The following is a 26,211-nucleotide window of genomic DNA, read 5'->3' on the forward strand; positions in this document are numbered from 1 at the left end:
GCGAACGGTAGTTGTCCCCGTCGGTCTGAAAACTGGCGTTACTATACCCTTGCACCTTCAAGTCATCACTCCCTCCAAGGACTAAGAACCATTCCTTCGTTCTCCGAAGGTACTTAAGGATATTCTTCACCGCAATCCAATGTGCTCTGCCAGGGTTCCCTTGATATCTACTAACCATGCTCAAAGCGAAGGCTACATTAGGGAGAGTACAAGTCATAGCGTACATGATTGAGCCAACTGCGGAAGCGTATGGTACTCGGCTCATTTCTGCTATCTCAGCTTCGGTACTCGGACTTTGAGTCTTACTCAACTTGGCATTACTTTGTATCGGTAATTCTCCCTTCTTCGAGTTTTCCATACTAAAACGTTTTAGTACTTTATCCAAGTAAGTATTCTGACTAAGTCCAATTAGTCTCTTACTTCTTTCTCTTACTATCCTTATTCCCAAAATGTAAGAAGCCTCTCCGAGGTCCTTCATAGCGAAGCACTTCCCGAGCCAGGACTTAACGTCCTGCAGAGTCGGGATGTCGTTTCCTATGAGTAGTATGTCATCGACATATAGAACAAGAAAGCTTACTACACTCCCACTGGCTTTGACATATACACATGATTCGTCTTCGCTTCGTACAAATCCAAACTCTTTAACTTTCTCATCGAAGCAAAGATTCCATCTGCGAGATGCTTGCTTAAGTCCATAAATGGACTTCTCAAGCTTACACACTCTATTCGGATGCTTCGGATCCACAAACCCCTCTGGCTAAGCCATGTAAACATCCTCAGCCAACTTCCCGTTAAGGAAAGCGGTCTTGACATCCATTTGCCAAATCTCATAATCATGAAATGCGGCAATTGCTAGCATCACTCTAATAGATTTTATCTTCGCAACTGGTGAGAAGGTCTCATCATAGTCAACTCCGGGAGTTTGAGTAAAGCCCTTCGCAACCAATCGTGCTTTATATGTGTGTATTTTTCCATCCACGTCGGTCTTCTTCTTGAAGATCCATTTGCACCCAACGGTCTTACGTCCGGGCACATAATCAACCAAATTCCAAACTTGGTTGTCATACATGGATTGGATCTCGCTATCCATTGCCTCTTTCCACTTTGCAGACTCCGGGCCTGCCATGGATTCCTTATAGCTATTAGGTTCATCAAGATTTATTAGTGTGCCATCACTAATATACGTGTCCCCTTCGGTAGTAATATGAAAACCATAAAACTGGGGTAGAACTCTAACTCTATCGGAACGTCTAAGAGGTAAGGATTCGTCAATCGGTTCAACCGGAGTTTCCTCCTCGGGTTGAGTGCCAGCGGTAGAGGTTCCTTCATCTATCGACTCTTGAATCTCTTCAAGCTCGATTTGCCTCCCACTGTCTCCTTGGCCTGTGAGTTCTCGCTCTCGGAAAACTCCTCTCCTCGCAACAAAGACAACATTTTCCTTCGGTCTATAGAAGAGATATCCAAAGGATGTCTGCGGGTAGTCGATGAAAATACATCGCTCACTTCGGGGTTCGAGCTTGTCGTGAGTATCTCGTCTTACGAAAGCCTCGCAACCCCAAACCTTGATATGTGCCAACGAGGGAGCTTTCCCTGTCCACATCTCGTGAGGTGTTTTGGCAACCTTCTTGGTAGGGACTCGGTTAAGGATATGGGCGGCAGTCTCTAAGGCATACCCCCAAAAAGAGATAGGTAGTGAAGCACGACTCATCATAGAGCGAACCATATCCAATAAGGTTCGATTACGCCTTTCTGCCACACCATTCAATTGCGGTGTCCTAGGAGGCGTCAATTGCGAAACTATTCCACACTCCTTGAGATAATCGTGGAATTCAAGACTTAGGTACTCTCCTCCTCGATCGGATCGAAGCATCTTGATTTTCCTGCCCAATTGATTCTCCACTTCATTCTTGAACTCTTTGAACTTTTCAAAAGTTTCTGACTTTTGCTTGATTAAATAGATATACCCATATATACTATAATCATCGGTAAAAGTCACGTAGAAGCGGTTCCCATCCTTCGTGGTTGATCTAAACGGTCCACATACATCGGTATGTATTAGGTCCAATAGACCCTCACCCCTTTCACATGTACTCGTGAAGGGTGACTTAGTCATCTTTCCAAGTAAACAAGACTCGCATATGTCATCTTCCCTAAGGTCGAATGACTCCAACACTCCATCCTTTTGGAGTTGGGATATGCGTTTCTTGTTGACATGTCCAAGACGACAATGCCACAAGGATGCTTTATCCATACTAGTGGAAGAATCTATATTCAAAACATCATTTCCTAAGTTATCAACAATCATAACAGTTTCATATATTCCATTACATGGTATAGCTTCAAAGTAAAAGACACCATTTAGATAAGCCAAAATAGAACCATTCTCATTATTAAAAGAAAATCTAAATCCTTGTCTATATAAACCATGAAATGAAATGATGTTTCTAGCCATTTCTGGCGAATAGCAACAATTGTTCAAATCTAAACACAAATTATTCCTAAGCACTAAAGAATACACTCCAATCTTGGTCACAGGCGACGATCTTCTGTTCCCCATGATTAGATTGATTCTTCCTTGCTCCACATCCCTACTTCTTCTTAGTCCCTACACATTAGAACAAATGTGGTAACCACAACCGGTATCAAGAACCCAAGAAATAGCATGATTAGAATCGTTAGATTTAATTGTGTATATACCTGCGAAAGATGGCTTGATCTTTCCTTCTTTGATTGCTTGCAGGTACTCTGGGCAGCTTCTCTTCCAATGTCCTATCTTGTGGCAGTGGTGGCACTCTTCCTCCTTCGAGTTAGGACAGGGCTTAGCGGGATCAACTTTGGTCCCACTAGAAGAGGCACCATCTCAGGCTTTAACCTTGCGATAGTTCTTCGATGAAGCTTTCCTCTTCTTTCCCTTCCCTTGACCAATAGCCAAGACAGGAGCAGTAGGCGGATTGGGAGTTGGTGCAACAGACTTGTCTTTGAAGTTGCTCTCAGCAACCCTCAAGAGACCTTGGAGTTTGCTTAGGGTGACCTCTTCTTTGTTCATGTGGTAGGTCATCCTAAATTGGTTGTACATCGGAGGCAAAGAGTGAAGCACCATGTCGATCGCCAAGTCTTCCCCAAAGTCAACATTTAACTTGCGAAGGCGGTCGACATACCTTTGCATCTTTTGCAAGTGCACGGTAAGAGATTCTCCATGACCCATCTTAGCGGAAATCATGTTGGTGAAAATCTCATAACGCTCTTGTCTCACGTTTTGGTGGTATCTCTCCAATAAGTCTTGATGCATCTCGTACAGGTACATGTCCTCGTAGGACTTTTGGAATTCGGAGTTCATGGTGGCAATCATGATGCAATGTACCTTCGTTGCATCTCGCTCATGAGTTTCAAAAGTGGTGATTTCAGCCGAAGTAGCGATTTCGGGGTTGATCTTCTCGAGCTTCTCATCGAGGACATACTCCTTATCCTCATAGCGAGCAATGGTGCGAATGTATCTTATCCATTCGCTAAAGTTCGTTCCATCGAAGGTGACCTTTTGGCAAAGGCTCATCAACGTGAAAGAACTAGCAACAGCGTTGTTAGCGTTCGACATCTACAAATAGAAAGGACAAAGATAGATTAGAATAAGAATCCCTAATTATCACCCAATTAGAAAAATTAGGGCTAGGATCCAACAATAACATTTACATAGTAGAAAAGGGATGTCGTAATCTAACATGCAAATAAATTGAAGGTAAGTGAATGACGATTCACTAATTCTCCATCACAAAAACCTAAACTATTAGTCCTAAGTGTATTGAGAATTCCTAGGTTCGGATGAGATTCATTAAAACTATTCAATGGCATGTTTAAATCTCGATATGTCCCTCTTGTTTGTGACTGGGATACCGAGGATCACAAAGCGGGTGTGAATTACCATGCAAATTCACATGGTGCCTTCATTGTAACGATCACCTATTCGATGTGTCGGTAAACCACACACGCTCCATCGAACTATGATAAACAATGAATCACCCTTTGCCACCTTTGCTTATAACCAATTAGTGTGCCGGTAAACCACACACGCTCCACCAACTTCTTAGCAAGGGTGCAAAGTGTACTTTCATGGGATTGCATCAATTCACTTTTCCTAAAGTAACTAACATTGGGAAATTTTAAAATATGTGCAGTTACTTTGTATTACTTATTATACTTTTAATGAGAGGATGAGGTTGCCCTATCCTACCCGTTCGGCTAACGACCCTCCACCGATCAAGCAAGCGGTGGGTGTGAGTGTACACCCATTAAGCGCCATTTTATAGGCCGCAACCTTATACCCACCTTATAGATCGGCTTTGTGAATGAGGCCTACTAACGGTAAGACTAGCATTTAGTTATACATACATATATATATATATATATATATATATATATATATATATATATATATATATATATATATATTATTCTAGTAATATCATATTAGTATAGGGTTGTATTTTAAACCTTTTAAAATCTTGGGTTTGAAATTTAAATTGTCTAAATTAAAACTTTTAATCACAAAATATAAATTTCAAAACTTGAGGACAAGTTTTAAACATTTAAAACATGGAGGATCAAATAACAAATAATTCCAATTAACAATTAATTTCCTAATTATCTATATTTGATTTATTCAAGATTTCTTGCAAGATAATTACCAAAATAATCAAAATAATTAATTAATTATCATATAAGGAAATTAAATATTTTATTAGTTGATAAATATCTTTAATTAGATCAAGATCACAGTCATATATATCAAAAAATCGGATTAGGGTTGATCTAATATGATTAAGGTAAGTTTCCATAAGATAATTATGAAAAAATCCCGAATCTGGCCATTGCTGACGCCTGGACTCGCCGAGTGCACAAAGGGACTCGCCGAGTCAGGCCTACTCGCCGAGTCCATGACTCAGAAACCAAAAATTGAATTTTGCAGATTTGTTTCAGTTAATCAAGCAACAATTTAATGAAAACCAAGCTAATCTCTGATACCACTGATGGGTTTTAGCCATAAGAACTTTCCTATGTGCGCATGCAAAACCCTAATGCTTGGATCTAGGCTTTCTAATTAAACATGCTTTGAATCCAAGACTTCTAATGGCTAATTAGATTAAATAACAACATTGAAACAGATCTAGAACCATACCTTTGAATTCCTTGTTGACCTTGTTGTCTTGGAGCTTCTAGAGTCACAATTGTCCCTCCTCTAATGGCTTACAAACACCAATAGCAATAAAGATGATTTAGGAGAGAGGAGAGGGAAGGAAATCGGCCAGGGTTTCTATTCTTTTGATGAAGTGCCGATTTCCCTTGCCCATGGGGTCTATTTATACTTGTAGACTCCTTAAGGGTTACAACCTAAACCCTAATTGGATAATCGTCTCTTAAGGCTATCCAAATCCTTTCCATAGATAAGTCATTGGACGATTTTGGAGCTATCCTAGCTTCTAGAATCCGTCCACTATATATCTATAAGGATTTATAGTCTAAAGCTTAACTATCAAACAATTGACAGTTTATACCCCTTTATTTAATTAATCTCTTTAAGTCACCAAATTAATTCCAATTAATTCTATGACTTATATTAATCAAATAACAATATATTATTCTTTATATTATTCTCATAATATACTAATAATATTTACTCTCTCTTAATAAATCATCCTATCAAGTTGCTATGGTGAAGGCAACCCAAAAGGACCATGCACAACCGGGTCAAATACTTGCCTAATATAGTTGCAGCCTTAGACACCATTCCAACAGATGCTTCTAATGGCTCACAACCAAAACCTAGAACTAAAAGATAATTGAGGAGAGAGGAGGAGAGGGAAATTTTGTTCATATACTTTTAGGAAAGAATAACTATGAAAATCCTAGCCTAAGGGGTCCTATTTATAGTTTAGGTAACTTAGGGACAAAGCTAGATTTGAATGGATTTAATCTCCATCCAAATCATTTCCTTATATGCATCCAAGAGGCTTCTGGGAACCCCAAGGAGGTTCCCAAAACCGTTCTTCTTTGGATGGTTCTAGAATTGCCTCTTTTGTTCAACTATTAAACAATTACAATTCACTTCTTGTACCTTTAATTAATTCCAATTAATCTCGAATTAATTCCATATTGATTTTTATTAATAATTAATCAATTCTAATTGATTTCATGTTAGTTTATTAATCATATAAATCAACAAATCAATTATTTAATAATTGATCTCATATTAATTTATTAATCACATAATAAATTAACATACTAGTTATCTCTTTCCAATTAATATATTAATATTAATCACATAATATATTAACAAATCATTTCCTTATAATAGTTTATTAATCATATAATAATCTAATAAATTATCCTCTCCCTCTCCCCCCCCCTCTCTCTCCCTCTCTACAAATGTCATTCTAACTAAGTTCTAGTTATGAGAGCAACCCAAAAAGGATTTTGTTTCTAATTACAAGAATATACCAATTTAATTACTGACATAGACACCTTAATCCAACATACACAACATATGTTTTAATTGTTTAGGACTTTCAAATTGTATACCTAGCATATGCTTCTACTTTTTCCACCGAACAACTTCATTATAGGTTCTTTTTTCATCAACTATTGCCTCATTTTCATCCATATGAAGATATGGCTCCTCATGAGGTGGATTGCATGGGGTTGGATTCACCTTGGGGAAGAGCTTACTCAAAAACACATCATTGATGGTCTTGTTCATAGAAGTACACTCATCTAAGTTAACCCCATCATCCATCTATCCTTGCAAATCATTTAGGCCAATGTCAACACCCATATCACCTTGAAAAGCCATATACACTTGAATGCTCGTCTTCAGGACTGCGCACTTCAACTTTTTCATCATTAAGCCAATTATGCAAATTCATACCAAGGTGATCAATGTAAACAGAAAGTATACAACCACAAACGTACCCTATTTTGATGAAGTGTATATAGTCGATGCCTATAGCTATTATCCTCAACCGTTCAGGAAATTGCAAGTCCGACATATAATAATACATATTCTTATACTTCTCATGTGTGAATCTTTAAAGAAAAACCACAAATTTGTTCTTGTCCGTTCTAGCAAAATAAAATGCACATCCTCAAACTGACGCTCTATTCCATTTGCGTAACTGATAGTAGGGTACCTCGTAAAAATACTTTGGAAAAAATATCAATCATCATGTAAAGAAACGAAGCCATTAGGTCAATTATTATCAAATATGACAATTGAGGTGGCTACTCATTTTAATGGTGTGGCTCATTAAAGTTGATGATTAGGAATGGGTTCACTGGGTGACCTCTTTTTTTTTCACAACGAGACGTTTAAAATACTAAACACTTGAATATGTATCCTTAGAAAGCGAAATTCAAAAAACAAAAGAGATATTTTAAATCAAAATCGGTAAGTTATAAGCAAAAATGACAATAACTATATCTTTGAGAGGGGGGGGGGGGGGGGGGGGGGGGGGTTCACTCTTGAATGGACGGAGAGCTCTAGATGCCAAAGCTTAGGAAAAAGTTGTTTAAAACTAAGGTATATCCGTGGACATATAATGTCGAGATAACTTCTAAAATTTATTGTTAGTCATACAAAAAGTCAACCAATTGCGTATTAATTATACATTGGCTACTACGTTTTCTTTGTCCTTTTTTGTCTAACATTAGAAATTTAGTTAAGCCACTCAAGTTTCAAGCAAAACCCTGTGAAGGTTGTTCTTTAATACCATCATTAATAATTGTCATAAATTATGGTTTTCTATTTTTTGAAAGACTTTAGATGAAAGTTACTTATCTCCATCATAAGAATCACTATACACACCAACAACGTTGTATGACCCATCATCTTTCATCACCACTTGAAGGTACTTACGGATTTTCACTAAGAATTAAAAAGAAATATGTTAAATAATGTATACAATTATCTAATTGAGCAATTAATTTCATGACATGTATTGATCTAAATAAGCTTATAAACAACAAATATGTGCGGTGAAATGCCAAAAACTTAATAACATATTTTGGTTAACAGTATTTTTGACAATAACAATTAAAATTTATATTTATTTGTTGATTGAATCAAATCTGATTGAGTCAATGTCTGGTTCATTCGAACTCAACTTCTTATCGGATCTGATAATAAAGATGTCAAATACTATATTACTTAATTAAATGTTTTTAATTATAGTATACTGATTGAGATTGAGTCAAACCATACAACTTACCATACCTAGTAAAAACATATATGAAAAAACCTTAGTATTATTTATGCAACTTCAAACCCTCGGCCTTACTTTGATATCAATACAATATAGATTTTGCTTGGTCAACTCCCTCCCTGTACTTAGAAAGTCAATAAAAAGAACTAGTTTGGGCCCACGTTGGCCTCATGAGACATGAAATGAACCACCCAAAATACAATGTGAAAAAGTTGGCAAGGCATGTGAGAGAGTCAATGGTTGGCTACAATAGAATCATCATGGCCATGGTATATGGGCATCAATCATATTTATCATGCTTTTATTGCTTTGTGTCTCACATTTCTTTGTACCTTTTTTCTCTCACATGTGGCTCATATCACTCATTCTTTCTTTAATTCTTATGGCTTAAGATTTTAGACAAATTAATATTCATCTCCAATAAAATTTCCAACATGAATTTGATTGCTTTATGAATTATGAATAACGTGCAAATTTAATGAGTATAATCGAAACAAAAATGACAAATTAGGTACTTAGCACCAACAATACGATACGTAAGATGGAGTGCACATGTCATCGATGACGTACCATAACTCTTTAACATCTAAGATATATCATTAATTATCCACGTGTCAAAGATATAAAATAGATAAATAAGGTATGAACTATCAAACAAAAATTCTTTGGTCTTTAATAATCCTTGTAATTTTGTGAAAAGTTGATTATTAAAATGACAATTCTATCCTTAGTTTATGTAGTTAACGAAAACGAACATTGGAACAGAAAACGAATGGTATATTCAAATCGGAAGGTTGTGGCCCATCAATATATCATTATCAAGTGCACAATGACCAATCCACTCACTTTTTGAATGATGAATTGACGAAAATAACCTCGAATGGTCCTACTATTGGGGAGAAAAAGATCCAAAATCTCTTTTGTATCCCACATAATATGAGGAGAAGTTGACACAATTGATCATAATTGTGTCAACTTTGAATTTATGGCAACAAGAGCACAAGCTTTTCTTCAATGGCCCATCGTTCCCCCACTCTATATCTATCCAAGTCATTTTGATTTAATATAGTTGACTTTTTTTTTTGTGTGTATATTTAATATTCAATTGCCACGGTTTTTTTATTTTAATTGGCATCGTTGTGTTTAATTATAAATGATTTATGGAAATGTTGATTTTACGTGTCGTAGTGTGAATTGAAACTCTCAAGTTTCCACCACAACATGTCAAGATTTCAAATAGTTGCATAATTTCACAATAAAACAATATGCGCCAATATAATCAAGAAATTTGTATGAACAACGACATTCCAAAAGAAATAAAATTATTAGAAAACAATATGTCAGTTTTCAAAATAAATACAATTATTAGAAAACTACATATCATATCATATGCCACAGTTTTCTTAACTTTGTAAAAGCTATCAATTGAACTTCATTGTGCTTGATACACAGCATAATTATTTTTTCTGAAAGAACCATGTCCGCTCACCAAGACCATAATAAAAGTCTTTTATCTTTATTTTTCAACCATTTATAGGTTCAATGTTTTTCAAAATTTGTGAGAATATTTTACTTTTTAGTTCAAGAACTAATAAGTGATTATTCTGTCATGCTTTGTAAAGTCAAAATTCATGCACATTTAGTGATTTTAATAACCACCACCAAAATCTAAGAGTATATCTTTATCTTTCATTCTTTCCTATATCATCTTTTTTGGGTTACCAACACATGTAGCATTAAAGAAGGCAAAATAGACTTGGGGGCTCTTTTTTTCTTTTTCTTTTTCCATCTAAGTTCTTTAAAGTGTTATATAGAGAATACAATATTCTTTTCTATACCGAATAAATCCCTTACATTTAAAAAAAATCATAATATTCATTAGTTTTAACAATATTCATAAAAGGTGTTGGGAGGGGAAAAAAAGAGTTAAACTCATAAAATTGTTGAATACTGTAACAATCATATCAATGCATAATTTTCGTTTAATCAACTAAAACAAACATAAATTAGGGAGAAGTTGGCAACCAAAAAAGGTAATTTAACAATGGGAATGTTAGTTGTCTAACGTTATGATGCAACTAATGTAATTATAATAAAAGTACAAGTGTATGAATGACGAATTTATTTATTGAAAAATTATGTGAAAATACAATGAACCAAAACTCCTCCAATGATTTTGATTCAAGTTTCTCTACGTAATGGGCCAAATTAAGTCTTTAAAAACAACCCCACATGCCATAAGAAATTAAGATAACCTTTTTGAGGCCGGAAAGGCCACGGGTTTTGAGTAGATAAAATGTATATGAAAAGAATAATAAGCTAGAACACAAAACGCATATAATAATTTGGAAAAAAAAAAATTGAATATATAAAGATAAAAGACTATTAAAGGCAGGATCATACATCCATTAGGGAAAAAAAAATGTTATAAAAGTAGAGCATGTAAGAAGGTAACATGACATGAAGGTTAGTTGGTTTTTTTGACACATGTCCCAACTGATTTGAACCAATGCATAAGACTTCGGTGATCCTTCACATAAAGCCATGCTTGCAGGAAAGGAAACAGAGCATCATTTATGCCTCTCTCTTCAATGTAACCATGAAACGCATCCCTCATTCTATCATCAAGCCCTCTGTTAATTATTAGTACAAACACCAATTAGTTTTATAATATTATAAAAAACCTAATAATTCAAGGGCATTGCTTGTTTTAACAAATAATATGAACTCATCATGTGTATGTCTACAGAAGTACAGATATCATTGTTTCAGAGTTTCGCACAATCAATAAAGAAAGCTGATTGAATGAAGTTGTGTGGATAAACATATCAAATGTTTTTCTTGTTTGATTTTATTTGTTTCTGTGTTACTAATTTCTTCGGTAAGAAAAATGACTGGTATACCCACATCTTCATCTCGTTCATCCTTATTCTTTCTCCCTTCATCATTTTTAATTTTTATACATAGCAAGTAAAGTAACCAACCAGTGTATGTGGTAAAGAAAAATGTATCATCTATTCACCCTCATCCACCACACCCATCTCATTTGGGCATTTCATCAAACACTTCCCTGCTTTTCCAACAAACCAATAATATCACTCCGCCAAAACCACCATTCTTCTTCTGTTTACTGATCATAGGTATTCATCAGGGTTGTAAGCCGGATAGTTTTGGGGGGAAATAAAAGTAAAGGTTCTGTAATCTATACAAACCAGAAGCTGCAGTAGAGACCACAATCTTGGATTGTTGATAAGGTGTATAAATGCATACATAACAAAGAAGCATGTATGTCATCTTATAGCCAAGAACTATAAACTACACAAGATATCAATGGGGAAAAAAAAGATAAAAACCCCACAGAAAATTGGTGTGCTGATGAGAGTATGATGATGAATATGCAGTTTAGAGAAGAGTTTGCTGGTTTTACAGCTAATTTCTATGCTGTCAATAGGATTATGAAGTCATCTCAGGTAAATCCCAACATTCTGTTCATATTTATGGTCGAATAGAAAGTGAAGCACAGAATGATATTTGTAATAGAAATATAAATCATGAGATAAACATTAGATAGCTATGGCAGTTCTAATATTATAAATTTAGAGCATGAGATGACTTACTCAAAATCAGGACCATTGTATTTGGATGGAACCTCAAGGAGCCCTGAAGTTTCATTCTTATGTCTTAAGGAAACAGAATGAATTCCCAAAGCATCTGGATACAGCCCACACAGAAAATGCAAAACAAAGTCTTGCCCAGGCTTCGATATATCAGCATGAAGAAACAACTGATTGATCTCGTCGTCACCATCAATCTCAGCAGGATCCAATCCAGGGAGAATGTTAACCATCCGCATTACAGATATACTGATCTCCTCATCTCCATACATTCGCTTCAGAACAGGACCACCACTGTCAAGTGCCCCTTTCACCACTGTAAATGGTGAAGGAGGACTCACCTTCTGTGAACAAATAATAAATCAAATAACATCTAGAGGCAAATACATAAACCCCACTTAAACCCTACATTTCTTAATTAACCATAGGACAAGTACTTTTGTTGAATCAATAGTGCCTACCAGGTGCTCGACGTAATATCAAAGAGTTGAATAGACTTTTGTTTCAGTTTTTCAATCTAAGTCATCGTAAACCCTACAGTTAGAGATCAGATGTGCACTTACAGGGGGAGGAGCCATTTTGGAGACTTCGGTGTAGTGTTCTTTAAGAGAACGAAGAATCATGGAGTTAACAACGGCAGATGAAGTAGATTTGCTGCTGGAGGAGTAGTGGCTGCGGAAAGGTGTGCTGGTAATTCCCTGCAACGGCGACCGAAGAGCCCCGGTAGCGCGCGCCATAGCTGTTTTCCACATGGTTTCCTGTTTGCCTGTGAGGTATGCGCCTCTCGCGAATCGCGATGCTGTAGTTACAACCTTCAACGATTTTGTTACCATGATGTGTTTTGTCAATTTTTAATGTTTACCGCATAAATGAATTCTTTTTTTTTTTTTTAATCATATTGGTAGGCTTTGTTTTAACTTTCGTCATTTTTCCATTTCATTGATTTCTGAAGTTAAGAGCATCTAAAATAGCAGTTTACTATTTTTTTTTTTTTTTTTCGATGGAGCGAAGAACATGTTTTCTGTTCTCAAATTATTTAGGGTTTATACTCCATGTTGCTATCTTAACTACGAGAAGTTATGTGATCCATAAAGTATAGAGTACAAGGATAAGATCTGCAATTGTGTATTGCATAGATCACAAATTGTATCCTTTCATAGGAATTATGTTTGACGCCCGAACTTATGAATTAATGTTTTGACCTTGCTTTCATTATTGTTTAGAGTTATATTAACTCCTAAGTCCTAACTCTGTGTTTTAATAAACTTTTGGTGTTACACACAAGTACTTAACAATTAATATGGTTATGGAATTGTTAAACTCTTAGAGAGTTGTCCTTAAAATGTGTATAAAAACATTGTACCACTTGACAAAAGTAAAAGATGTTTGTATTTGTGATGTAGATAAAAGCCCGAATTTGCATAAACTTGTTGGATGGAAGAATTGCACATAGAATAGCCATTAGGCGTTTGCTTGTTTGGAAGACCCAAGTTCAACACAAACTATAATCTTATAAGCTAATATCATGATATAAAGTAATAAAACAAATAAATTTATCAATTTCTATATCTATATATGAGTGTATTAGGAGAGATGATTTCAAAAGGTCTGAATCAAATAAATATATTTGTCTAATACTATTTATATCGATTTTTGTAAATGATAATTTCTTAATATTGGTAGTATTTAAGATTGTGTTATAACAATTATTTTTATGATATATTATGAAAATAATCATGGACTTGAAAAATATATGTTTTATCTAATGTTATTAACATTTATTTTTGTCAAAATTTTCTATAAATGATATAAAATAAAATTGCATAATAAGACAAAAAAAATCAATAATTTTGTAATTAAAAAAATATATATATATCAATTCATTACATTTTAGTTTTTTAAAACTCATTTTTATTTGTAAAAGGCCATGAGATGTTTTACATCAGCAGTCCAAAGAACCCTTGTTACAACACAACTTCAATCTTCGTCATCGTCTCGCCATTAATTTCAAAACTATAACAAACCAGACGATCTATCGCCTGTAAATTCTTCTTATTTCTGCATAAACCCACCAACTTTCTTTAAGAACTCGGGCCGAAAAGTCCGTGCATCATCCTTCGCTTGAGGTTTGTCTTCACTTCTGTTTCTCTCTTTTCTTTTTGAGTAGATTTAAAATTTCAACATATTGGAACATATTTTGTTTAAAATTAAGCTTCATTCGCATGCCTCACTGATTAGGTTTTCAGGTTTTTGTGTTTCTTGGGACATTCTGGCCTTATTTGTACAGCCTTTTTATTTGCACACCACATGTTTGTTGTTTTGCCTCGCTTCATTCTCCCTCCCTCGCACACAAACTCACAAACAGTTTTATCAGTATATACATATATATGCCTACTCACGTGAAATGGAACAGTAATTGCATCTTTATTGTTGTATCTAAATAGGGTTTTTGGGAGGTAAGACAGCATATGAAATTTGTATGGATATACTTTTTTTTTCAAAAGATCGAAATACTCACCTGTTACCACAATGGCATACTGACTTACTGAATTATGCGATGAGATGTTTGTTGATGTAACTGCGATTGGAATACTGATTTAAGACTGATTGATTGTGTTGCTGTTTTTTGATTAAAAGGAGAAGATGAACAGGCAGACACCATATGGTGATGCAGGTGTGAACAGATATGGTGGTTCTCAATCTCATGCGTCTGCACAGAGAATGCAACAACATGCTCAAACACCTCAATTTCCATTTCGAGGAGATGGGCGACAGCAGTGGAATACAATTGCAAACCCACAGATTGAATTAAATCCAATGTCCCCTCATTCGTATTCCCAAGGTAAGTATTTCCTTCATTAATAGTTCCGATTTAAAAATTAAAAGAAAAAACCATTTAGTTTTGGTGATGGATACTTATATGCTTTCCTTTTGTACTTGACAATTTGTGAAGGAGGTCATAAAGGAAATATGAAGATCCAGTCCCAAGAAAGGATGGGAAATCAAAAGTATAATAATTATGAGAATCAAGGAAATAAGGAAACAAGACTACAGTCACATGAGCAAGAAATGGAAGTTGGGTATGAGGACAACACTTACACTCCTTCTCAATTAAGTTTTGAAGGAATGGAGCAGAGATTCCAAGATGAGATCATGAAATTAATAAAAGATCTAAGCAATGCAGAGGATGCAGAAAATGCTAGACACAAAGAGGTTACTTTATTCTGTTATTTCATATCTTATACCTTACACCCGAAAATATTTATACATTCTAAAAAGTAAAACCCCTGTGTCACCATTTTGCATGTTGTTTTTTTCAGAGAATAGTAGAGATCAATATGCGATACCAAGAGAATCTGTGTTCACTTAGAGCCCAACATGCGTCACGGGTAGGAGAGTTTGTTGGCAAGGAATCGGAGACACGGTTGCATCATTATCAACAAGCTGCAAATGCAATGACAGAAAGGGGCCCACCTGGGGGGATGGCTAGGGAAGCACGTAGGCGGTATGACAACTATGGAGCAATACCAGATGAGTCTTCTTACAGAGAGTATCAGCATCAGCATCAGCATCCTCAGTATCGTGAACATTCACGGGAACCCATGACAAGTCAAGGCTATGAATCAAGGGTTCCACACCCTCATGGCCGAGTTTATAACAATTCTGGTGCTCATTACTAATGTCAAATTAGACTAAGTCTGTGTTGTGTTGAGCACGCGTCAACTTATAAACTATTTTTGTGGTCTCACCACACTCTAAATTGCAATAAGCTTAAAACATAAGTGCGCAAAACACAGCCTAATTTGAACTTTTGCTAGCATGTAAGCTGTTATGAGTTTGGGGTGTTGCTAGATTATCAAGCTTTGTACAATGCATGCATGAATACTCCTTTCTGATCTTGCAGACTTGTCTTAAACAAGGGAATTGATTTGAGCTGGGTTACCCATAATGGGGCCCGGGATTCAGGATTGGCTATGCAAAGCAGGCCTGGCTCTGGTCCAAGAAAGACCTGCTGGTTACATTTTGAAACTAAGCCTGTTAAAAAGCCTGGCCTCGTTTGGTAGCCCTTTTTTTTGTCTTTTAAGTGTTTTTTCCATGGGAACCTTTCATTTGGTGTTTTATGCTTGGGTTGTTTGTTACCATTTTACCCCTAGGTGTACGTATATGGGAGTGTTTTGGTTACAACCCAAGTTAAAGGAAAATTTTCATATATGCCCTAAATAAACTATAAAGTATCATATTTGTCCTGATTAATTTTTAAATATCATATACACCCAATTTAAACTTCCTAAATATCATATTTGTCCAAATCATTTTTTAAATCATTTTAATTATTAAAATAACTTAGATTGATAATATTACCCTTACTTCGGAGCTGGTTGTATTTTCTCTCCTTCTTACTAAAAAATATCCATTGTTTCATGATCCATCTCATCCTTAAAAAAGGCAAATGAACGATTCCATCTGTTTATACTTTTTTGGGTCTGAATCCTTTATTATATTTGGGCTGCTCTTTGAATTCTATGGTACTACTGCAATTGCTTTTTAATTTCTATTGATTTTCCATGGTTTATCCCTTGATCGGTGTGCTCCGAGATAAAAAGATGGGTTTTAATTGATTTCCTTTGGTTTTTTGTTCCTATGCAATTAGTTTGGATATGTGAAAAAAAAAATTGTATCTAATCATGCTTCATCAAAAGCTTTACTTTTCACAGTCCATTAATTCACTTTTGGTTTTAACAATGTTAAAAAAAAGAAAAATCATGGTTTTTTTAAATGGCGGATGTATGTATTGATTTGTTTCTGTATATATACTTGATTTGTAAGTGGTTGTTTACTTGTTTTTAAAAAAAGAGTTTAGGTAAATATGATATTTAAGAAGTTAATAATATATATATATATATATATATATATATATATATATATATATATATATATATATATATATATATATATATATATTAAAAGATGCTCTAAAACTTTGTACTTTTAGCAAATTTCTGGTGTCTAAAGATAAAAGGGTTATTAATAAAAATAAGAGAGAGAGAGAGAGAGAGAGAGAGAGTAATCAAAAAAGCATATTCAGATAGGTTTAAAGAGTTGGGTAATTTTAAAAAAAAAAAAAAATGCTAAAAACACGTAGATCTGAGCTTGAGGTTGCAATGGCATAATGAAATAAGATATGGGCTACTAGTTTAGATGATCAGTGTTGTAGAACGTTGACAACGCACAAGTTAACTAAATATGTTTGTTTGTACGTGGATACAGAAAAACCTTGTAAATCTAAAGTAAAAAAGTTTGAATGAAAAAGATACAAGCCGTAGAAGCATTACGGCTCTAAATTTGATAGGTTTTAGGTTTGTATGTTTTTACAGTACAAAGCAAGAAAGATATGACTTGGCACGTTGTTATGAAATCTGGAAAAGCAGCCCTTCTAAAAAAAACTTGCTCCAAAAATGAGATATATCATATCCTTCCCTAACATCTATTATATTCTATAATACCACAATGGTACATAAAAACGCAACAAATTTTGCCTTTCAGACATCTCACCAAGTAATTTTTTTTATTAAGTTTGTCACTTCTTCCTGTTCTTGCTGTTTCTAACTTTCAAAATCCTTCTACCGGACTTGTCACCTCCACCTGAGCCCAATGAAAAACTTCCTCCACCACTAAAATCTGCACTACCAGACAACTGAAAATGATTATTCTGAGATGGTGGTTGGTTTGTCTGGAAAGGATTCTGTGGTGGTTGGCTTGTCTGGCCACCAAACTGGAAGGGAACCGTTGACGGTGTCGGGGTGCCTGAACCAAACATGAAACCGGGGGTTGGTGTGGGTGTGGCACCAGCTTGTCCAAATGCAGGAAGTGAAGGAGAAGGACTGGGTGTGGAGTCTTCAGCCATAGTGTCTTCCATACTCATCTGATCATTGTTGTTGGGTGAAGATCCAAAAACAGGGGTCGAGTTTCCAAATACAGATGTAGATTGAGCAGGGAAAGCTGAAGTTGTAGCAGAGAATGAAAACAGGGAAGATCCTGTAGAAGCATTAATAAAAGGACTAGGAGAAGTGGATGTTGAAGATGAAGATGAAGATGCCCCGAAGGAAAATGTTGTAGGAGGTGAAGTCTTGGGAGGCTGCCAGGCCGAATTAAGACCAAAACTAGGTGTTATGCTGGTGGTGGAGCTACCAGATTTTATTTCTGATGTGGCAACAGCGGAACTCAGACCAAAACTAGGAACAGAGGAACCAAATAGAGAACCCCCTGAAGTAGATGACTGGACTGCGGTAGTCCCACCAAAAGATGTCTGAAATCCACCGGTGCCGCCATTGAAAAGGAATCCCTGATTGTTGGTGGCTGCTGGAGAACTGAAACCAAACATGTTGTTACCTCCTCCGGTGGTAGTGGTGGTCGGAGTACCAAAAGGTGAGGTGGTGGTGTCAGATTTTGGTTCTGCAGTGGTCTCTTTTGGAGGTTCTGCAGATTTGGTTGAAGTGATTGCAGACCCAAAACTAAAGACAGGTGGAGCAGGGGCAACACCACTGGCAGCTGACATGGTGGTGGATGGCAAGGAAGTAGTAGTGCTAACACTGAAAATGTTATTTGTAGAAGAAGCTGGAAAAGAAGAGGAGGGAGCAAATGTAGATGGGGTTGAAATTGAACCATTGGTAATATTTGTATTTTTGGCACCAAATGAAAAAACACCACTTGTTGATGATGATGATGATAATGGTGTTAATGTAGGTGAAGATTCTGATTTATTATTGATCAGAGCATTGCCATTGTCATCTTTTTTGGATGCTGGGAATTGGACTTGATTGCTTTCCTTATTAACTGAATTAAACATGCTGCACACCGCCAAATGAAAACGTGACACAACACACACATGAGATTCGTCATATTATATGCAACAAACAACATCAATTTTTGCAAAAATTTATCATTACCTGGTTGAGCCAAGTGGTTTTGCATCTGTGGTAGCGTTTGGTTTGAATCCTGAAGGCTCGTTAGCAGAAAACAAGAATGGTGACACGTTCTCGGTAACTTTAGCGGTACCACCAAATGTTGGAAAAACTGTTGCTTTCTTCTGTGGAGAAACAGTATCTGTTATTGCAGCTGGCTGGGTCTGAGTGTTGTTGTTACTTGCAGGCAAGTTAAATGCCACCTTCTTATTAACAACAGAACCATCAACAGATTTAAAACTGGTTTTTGGAAGAGATTTAGAATCATCAGTCTTTTGAGTTCCTGGAATTTTATCAACTGGAGGAGATTGAATGACTTCAGCAGAAACATCCTTATTTCCAAACACAGATGTTTCCGGTTTCTTGTTTTGACCAAATGGGATGGTAGATACATGTCCTCCATTAGAACGGCTATCGTCATCCGCTAACTCCTGATAATCCTTCACAAGACAAACATAGCAATTAAGAGCATAATTTTGTAAAGACATTACATATGTTGAATACAGATGATGATATAACATACCTCATGTGCACTTATCTGGAATCGCTTCTTCTGGGGAGGCTCTGCTGGCAGCTTGAATGTAGAATCTGTTGGTCCGTTATCTCTTATAGATACACCAGAACTCCCATTCATAGTGCTCAGAACATTTCGAGGGACAGCAAACTTCTTAGGACCATTTTCTTCAACTTTTTCTTTACCTTTACTCTGGGTCTGGGTGGTGGTTGACTCACGAGTATCAGGAAACAAACTTTCTGGCTTTTTATAATCTTCAGAACTTGACATAAGTTTGGGTGTAGAATCTGGTTTCTCCTGTGGTGTCAAGGGCGATTTCTCACTCATTCGAGTAAGCCTGGATCCTGGAGACTTCTCCTTTGGGCTCAATCTCTCAAGTTGTTCCAATATTTTTGTAGCCATTTGGGTCGACTTTGTTGGGACAGATGCATAACCTAAACTAGACCTGCTGGTCTCCCCGTTTTCCTCTATTGCCTTGAAGCTTTTAGAGTCAGCTTCATTCCTTAAAAGCAGTTTCTGCCTAAACTCACTTGTGTTTTTTGAAAGAGGACTTCCTTGAGAAAGAAGATTAGCTTTCTGTCGGATCCTACGCACCGGGCCTCCAGACCCAATATCATCTAGCACAGAGCTCCTACGCTTGGAAGCCTGAACAAAAACTTAACAAGTCAACATAAATTCAAATGTCACAAAACAAATAGAAATATTTAGATCATATATATAGATGGATACCATCTTGCTTGACTCAATTGACCCTTCTTGTTCCCAAGCAGGCTGGGACAATGGCAATGATGGTGAATTCATACCCTGAAAAGAAATCAATTGCAGATATAAAGATACTGCAAAACAACGTCAAAGGGTATCTAGAGTTGTTGGTTTATTTATACCTTTTGGCCAAAAGTTGAAGGTGGTCTGGAATATGGTGTGCGTGCCATGCTGTATATTGCTGATCTGCCTCTTGATCTTGGGGTTGTCAAAAAACCATTTTCAAGACCCTTGAAGGTTCCTGTACTTCTTGGTACAAGTGATGTGATGGGTGTTTTGGGGAGGATTGCTGTGGTATTAAGCAATGCTGAGTCTTGGCTGCCAAATCTCAGGGTTGACGGTGACACTTTGGGTGCTCTTGTACCCATGTAAGCCCTTGCAAGCTCAGCAGGAGAAGCAACATCCTCTTCAAATGTCTGTAGACAGCATATATTTACATCGAATCAGTATTTCAGTACATAGCATAAACCCTTTTGGCAACAACTTTAAAACAAACAAAGGAACACACTCATACAAGTACAACTCACTCTTGAAGTAACAACAGGAGTTGAAGTAATAGCATGAATGTTTTCCCTCTCTTCCACATGCTTATTCAGTGGGCTACTTGTGGATGCTTCGGGCCTCTGAAAATGAGATGATGGGCTGGGAAGCTTTGCTCTATCCCCTTCATCGTCATCTGAGTTAGTAGCTTTTGCATGCAGCAAAGCTGTCAAATGCTCGATTTCAGATCTGAAATGGACCAAATGGTATATCACATCAATTCTGACACAGCAGAAAGAAGGATAATGATCATAAACAAAAGAACTAACCTAGTAAAAGTCTTGTGTTTCAGCATATGCTCAAGCTCTGATATCTCAGTGGTAGCAGAGATGCTAGCCAAATTCCCACCTTCATTGGTGCTAGGATCCGGTTCTTCAAGGGTCTCTGGACACAAGAGAAATTTTGTAAGGGACATTGAGAGCATTAGAAAGAGATAAAGCAATGTGATATAAAGAATATGTAATGCGGATGTCATAGCTACCATGGAGACCAAAGAAATGTAGAGCACAAAAAACCAATTTCATATTAGAAAAAATAGATCTTCAGAAAATATTGAAACTTAAATGGCATGGAGTTGCAGTGTATGGCATAGTATTATGAATTTATGATAAAGACTTGCTTGGTTGTCCATATTTAACCTGACTTGTATTATAACAAGAGATATGTTTTACATTCATTATTAGATAAAATATTATGATCCATAGTTGATATTTAGTTAATTACTTCTAGTATATCAAATTCCTCCAACTCCCCTTACCACTCTATCGAGTTTATGTCTTGCTGGAGCTTATGAAGAGAATGTAACAAGCACAAATAACAAATACACAAGCATCAGTGATGGTGTGCAGTGAAATATATGGTAATGAAATACAGATATACAGAAAACAAACAGTCTTCGAATGAAGTATATGGATAAATGATATTGTGATGGCCTTTCCACTTGCAAGATATATTTTTCATAGTCGTTATCATAAGAAAACCCTAAACCTTTGTTTAATGGAGACCTTATGAAACTGAGCAATGTTAAAAAGACCAACAAACCAAAAAATTTCAGTTCCACTCCCCTACCAAATTTTCCAATTCACCAACATGACTGCAAACTTAATACATTGAAGAAAAATTTATCCCATTCGGAGACAAATCACCTCTATAAACTAACAAATTGTATAGGAAGCCTTCAGCAATGCTAAACCCGATCGAATCAATACGCCACCCATCAGCAGCTCAGTTCAAACAAAATAAAAACCACTCAATTCTAAAGCTATGCCAACGATTACTAAGATGAGTTCTTTCTAAACCAATATTAAACCCATCAGCTGAAAATGCGGCAGCAAGAGAACACACCATATCGAGCTTATAAGAAGTGACTCTAAAGATACGCCCTTTATATGGTAAAAATATAAGCAATATAAAATCTGAGCAAATAAAAGATCAGGAATCAGCCAATACAACCAAATCAGGCCTAAAGTCACACGAAACATATATAATTCCGACAACGATCATACAAAAAAAATCTGTACATCCACAAATCCTAAAAATAAATTCAAATCGCAAGAAAATGAAAAAAGCAATCTAATTGTAACAAATATATTGAACCTGGCGGACGCGGTGCAGCGATGGAAGGAAGCCGCTTACGAAATACGCCGAAGAACCTATCAGCCCCAGCGTGTATGAGCCTAGACGCTGGGTCTACGAGTTTCGCGAAGAGGCTAGGGCTCTTGTTCCTGAGTGCGGTAGAAGGTCGATCGTATGGTGTCGCCAGACCACTACGCCGAATAGGCTTCTTCCGAAACTTCCCCCCGGCTCCGCCGCTTTGGTATGGAGTCGCACCGTCGCCCGCCGTCGCCATAGGAGAAGCTCGAGCTGTTGAATGAGGAATTGCGTAGAGAGAGAGAAAGTTGAGCGGTGGAGAGAGAAAGAGTGGGAAATTAGGGTTTTTATCTGAGCGCAGACACAAATACGGCTTATGGATTTAATTTTTATATTTTTTTAAAATGCTTTGAAGGCAGGGAGCGTTGGAGAGAGAAAATGGGAGGCGAATATTCCGGTTAAAGTTACAAAAAGACCCCTTAAGTTAATATCAGTTACATAAAACACCTCTTTGTAAAATTCCCGTTAATTATGGTTCAATTTCTCTCCAAACTTTCTAAACTGTTTTTAATACCCGAAGTCCATCATAGGAAGCGATATCGTGAATCGTGATATGTATCATCGGTCATCCCCTTAAAATAATCAACAATTTTTTTATATTGTAGGTGTGATAAACACGATATGTAAAAAAAAGTAATTGATAGTCAATGGTTTATTATTTTCGTCCAAATATTTCCTTGTATATGTTAAACGAGTCTTAGATGTTTTATCCCATGCTTTATTATACATAAGTCATGTATCACTCATAATAGAAACCAGACTTATCTAGAAAGAAGACGATTTACCTTGGAGCAATCCATGACATATTCAAGCTTCAAGTTATTCCTTATATCAACACGAGTGAAAACTAAAATCATAAGACCGGACGGAATGGGGTGAGGGAAAGGTTCCCTCCCCTCTTGAACACCACTCCATGGATGAGGGAAACAATGCGGGAAAAGAGGTGGGGGAGGGGGTGCTGCGCTCTCTCTCCTCTTCTCATTAGCCAGATATTTTTTTTTATTTTTATCTTTTTTAATATTTATAAAATTATATATCTACTATAAAAATATAAAAAATATATCAAAATTCATTGTTTTTAATTCTTTACAAAATGAGTATAATATATGTATAAAATATTAAAAAAAAAATGAGGGAAGGGTTTCCTACCCATTCCTTGGCTTTTTGGTGAGGGAAAGGAAAGTGAAGGAAATAGAGGTATGGTCCACCAAAAGTGAGGGAAGAGTCTCTCCCACACCCTCCGGTCTAAAACATCCATGTGGATTTGTTCCAATTTTACGGAACTTCATATTTCTCAATACCCTATAAAAAATATCAAAGTTTTCTTTTTCGATTATCCGATAAATGAATATTTTTTAGGCTCGGCACACGAGTCACTGGCCCAAATTTTCTATAAATGTGTGATTAAATCGGAGAGTAAACAATAAAACTCAAAGTTAATTATTTTTTCTTTATCACCAATTGGAAATAGCCCGATTGGTTGGGCATAGTCTCTTAGTTTGAGATAAAATGTTTATCAGTCAACTAGAGGTTTAAAAAAAAAATCTTTATCATCTAAAAAAAATGGTTACCAATATAAAATGTTTGAATCGGATAAAATATCACAAGGTTGTAAAATAAAAGTATAATGCAAAAATGTATTAGTTGTATTTATATAATTAAATTAAGATTTGTTTTTATTAACGTTAATAACAAGGAAATGTATATAATTAAAATATATTGATAACAAACAAACGGTTTCATCTCCCATGGAATATAAACTATTTACTGAGAACGAATCATTAAAAAATGTTCAATTCATGTGTAAAAAATAAGTATTATTTTCCACGCATTTCAACTTATTTCATATTAAACAAATTTATTCATTAAAATCATATTTTGACTTGATATATTTATACAACCAATTTTTTATTTTTATATTAACATAAAACAATTGTCTAAATTGCTGAAAAAAACACTCCGGAAATTGTGAGGATACCTTTTCTTACAAGATATTCATTAATTTAGCAACAAATTAACGATTATACTTAAACTAGATGTCAGACCCGTGTAATACACGGATTGATTTAAAAAAAGATTAAACATTAAAATATAAAGAAAAAATATTTTTTAATATACAACTTTAAAATAAAAAATGAAGAAATGTATTTATTGCAATTTAATATTATATATATATATATATATATATATGATATTCAATACTTTACATATATACGTTTATGATTTTAATTTTAAAAAATTTAACAAACCAAAAATTGACAAGTGGATAATATTTATTTCAAAAGTACCACAAAATGACAAGTGTCAAAACTCATGAGAGATTGACATGTGGCAAAAAAAACCTTCATTTATTAAGGAGGATATAAACAAATTTTTTTTTTTAATATACAACTTTAAAATAAAAAATAAAGAAATGTATTTATTGCAATTTAATATATATATATATATATATATATATATATATATATAAGTTTATGATTTTAATTTTAAAAAATTTAACAAACCAAAAATTGACAAGTGGATAATATTTATTTCAAAAGTACCATAAAATGACAAGTGTCAAAACTCATGAGAGATTGATATGTGGCAAAAAATACCTTCATTTATTAAGGAGGATTTATGAAGAGTTCACAAAAATAATACCTTTTTTACAAGTTAAACGATTAAAATAAATATTTCTAAAAAAAATATAAACAAATAAAGGTTCAATTGAAATGTATCTTAACCATTTTAATGATACCTTATTTTGTCTATGTTTGTTATGAATATTTATCTTTACCAAATTTCAAAGCATTTAAAAAAAAAAATCGTTATTTTCGGTTCTTTATGAATTTTATTTAAAAGTTTGTGTCTTTTAGTTTACTTGCAAAAATTAATCCTTGTGAAAAAAATAGTTGTTTTTTTGTTTATTCGTGAACCCACAACTAAAATTCACGATTTTCTGTAATAAATAGTTTTTAATGTCATAAAAAATATTCTCGCAAATGTATTAACTTTTTTCGCAATTTGGTGGTGATTTTATTAAATAATGCCTTGCCAAGTTAACATGACAATGGAATTTATGCAAACCTTAGATCACAAAAATGACAATAGGTAATATCGTAAGGGAGCAATATGTAAATTGGTAAAACCGAAAACTTTTCCCTCCCATTACATCCCATGGCGGGGAAGTTTTGTTGGTTAAACTTTTTAGCCAAAGCATATTTTAAGAATGAATGGAAGTGTTTTTTCAAAAGTGGTTTTGCCGGAAAAATAAAGTCTTTTATGAATATTTATATATCATTATTACAATTCTTTTAAAAAAATAAAACAAGGTACCAATCATATGAATTTCATGGATATGTTTTACAATTTTTTATTTATTGAAAAGCAATTTAACTATTGATTGATACTCAAATATCTTATTAAAAGTCAGTATTTTTCCCATTCCTAAATTCATTATAAGATGAAATAGGTATGTTTCTAACGTCCATATTTGGTGCACATTGTTACGTCTCAAATTCTTTTTCTCGTCCCTTTATATAAAAAGACAAATATATATGATATGCGTGTGTAATAAAGAAGTTTACTTATAAAGATAATATGTCTTTATCATTTATACCATGTATGTTCATGTTTTTTTTTTTCTTTTGAATGAAATGTTGTCCATTTAATGTAAAAAGAACCACTCAATAGAAAATCATTTTTTTTAAAAATGGATTTCTGTTAAATCCTAACTATTTGCAAGTCTTTCATCATTTATTTTTCTTTTCTTATAAGGTTTGTCCAAGTTTTTATCTTCAAACCGAAAACTAAAGCCCAGACCAAATCATATCTTGATACGAAGTTGTTCTGAAAGCCTATATAAATTCTTTACTTGATTAATTATTTATAATACCTCTAGTTTCCATCGCAGTCCCCAATTATTTATGTTAGATATA

At 35.0% G+C, this 26,211-nt stretch overlaps 3 protein-coding genes across 3 annotated transcripts; 1 reads left to right on the forward strand and 2 right to left on the reverse strand.

The window, feature by feature from the left end:
* Positions 1 to 10,593: 10,593 nt before the first annotated feature.
* LOC145088133 (Mitochondrial glycoprotein family protein) lies at positions 10,594 to 12,711 on the reverse strand. Its single transcript, XM_079026352.1, has 3 exons — positions 12,427 to 12,711; positions 11,867 to 12,207; positions 10,594 to 10,882 (listed from the first exon to the last, which is right to left on the reverse strand). The coding sequence occupies exons 1-3, from the start codon at positions 12,694 to 12,696 to the stop codon at positions 10,717 to 10,719; spliced, it is 777 nt and encodes a 258-aa protein (XP_078882478.1). The 5' UTR covers positions 12,697 to 12,711; the 3' UTR covers positions 10,594 to 10,716.
* Positions 12,712 to 13,777: 1,066 nt separating this feature from the next.
* On the forward strand, positions 13,778 to 15,759 carry LOC145088134 (ubiquitin carboxyl-terminal hydrolase). The gene is made up of 4 exons (XM_079026353.1): positions 13,778 to 13,989; positions 14,501 to 14,705; positions 14,817 to 15,076; positions 15,184 to 15,759. The coding sequence occupies exons 2-4, from the start codon at positions 14,507 to 14,509 to the stop codon at positions 15,541 to 15,543; spliced, it is 819 nt and encodes a 272-aa protein (XP_078882479.1). The 5' UTR covers positions 13,778 to 13,989; positions 14,501 to 14,506; the 3' UTR covers positions 15,544 to 15,759.
* Positions 15,760 to 17,160: 1,401 nt separating this feature from the next.
* On the reverse strand, positions 17,161 to 22,602 carry LOC145088135 (nuclear pore complex protein NUP1-like). The gene is made up of 8 exons (XM_079026354.1): positions 22,238 to 22,602; positions 20,911 to 21,025; positions 20,629 to 20,830; positions 20,224 to 20,517; positions 20,069 to 20,143; positions 19,349 to 19,984; positions 18,811 to 19,265; positions 17,161 to 18,711 (listed from the first exon to the last, which is right to left on the reverse strand). Exons 1-8 carry the CDS (start codon positions 22,488 to 22,490, stop codon positions 17,442 to 17,444), a joined length of 3,300 nt encoding a protein of 1,099 aa, XP_078882480.1. The 5' UTR covers positions 22,491 to 22,602; the 3' UTR covers positions 17,161 to 17,441.
* Between the last annotated feature and the right edge of the window lie 3,609 nt (positions 22,603 to 26,211).

Source organism: Lactuca serriola, chromosome 2 (assembly GCF_051521515.1).
Source record: "Lactuca serriola cultivar US96UC23 chromosome 2, Lser_US96UC23_V15, whole genome shotgun sequence".
Classification (NCBI taxonomy): domain Eukaryota; kingdom Viridiplantae; phylum Streptophyta; class Magnoliopsida; order Asterales; family Asteraceae; genus Lactuca; species Lactuca serriola.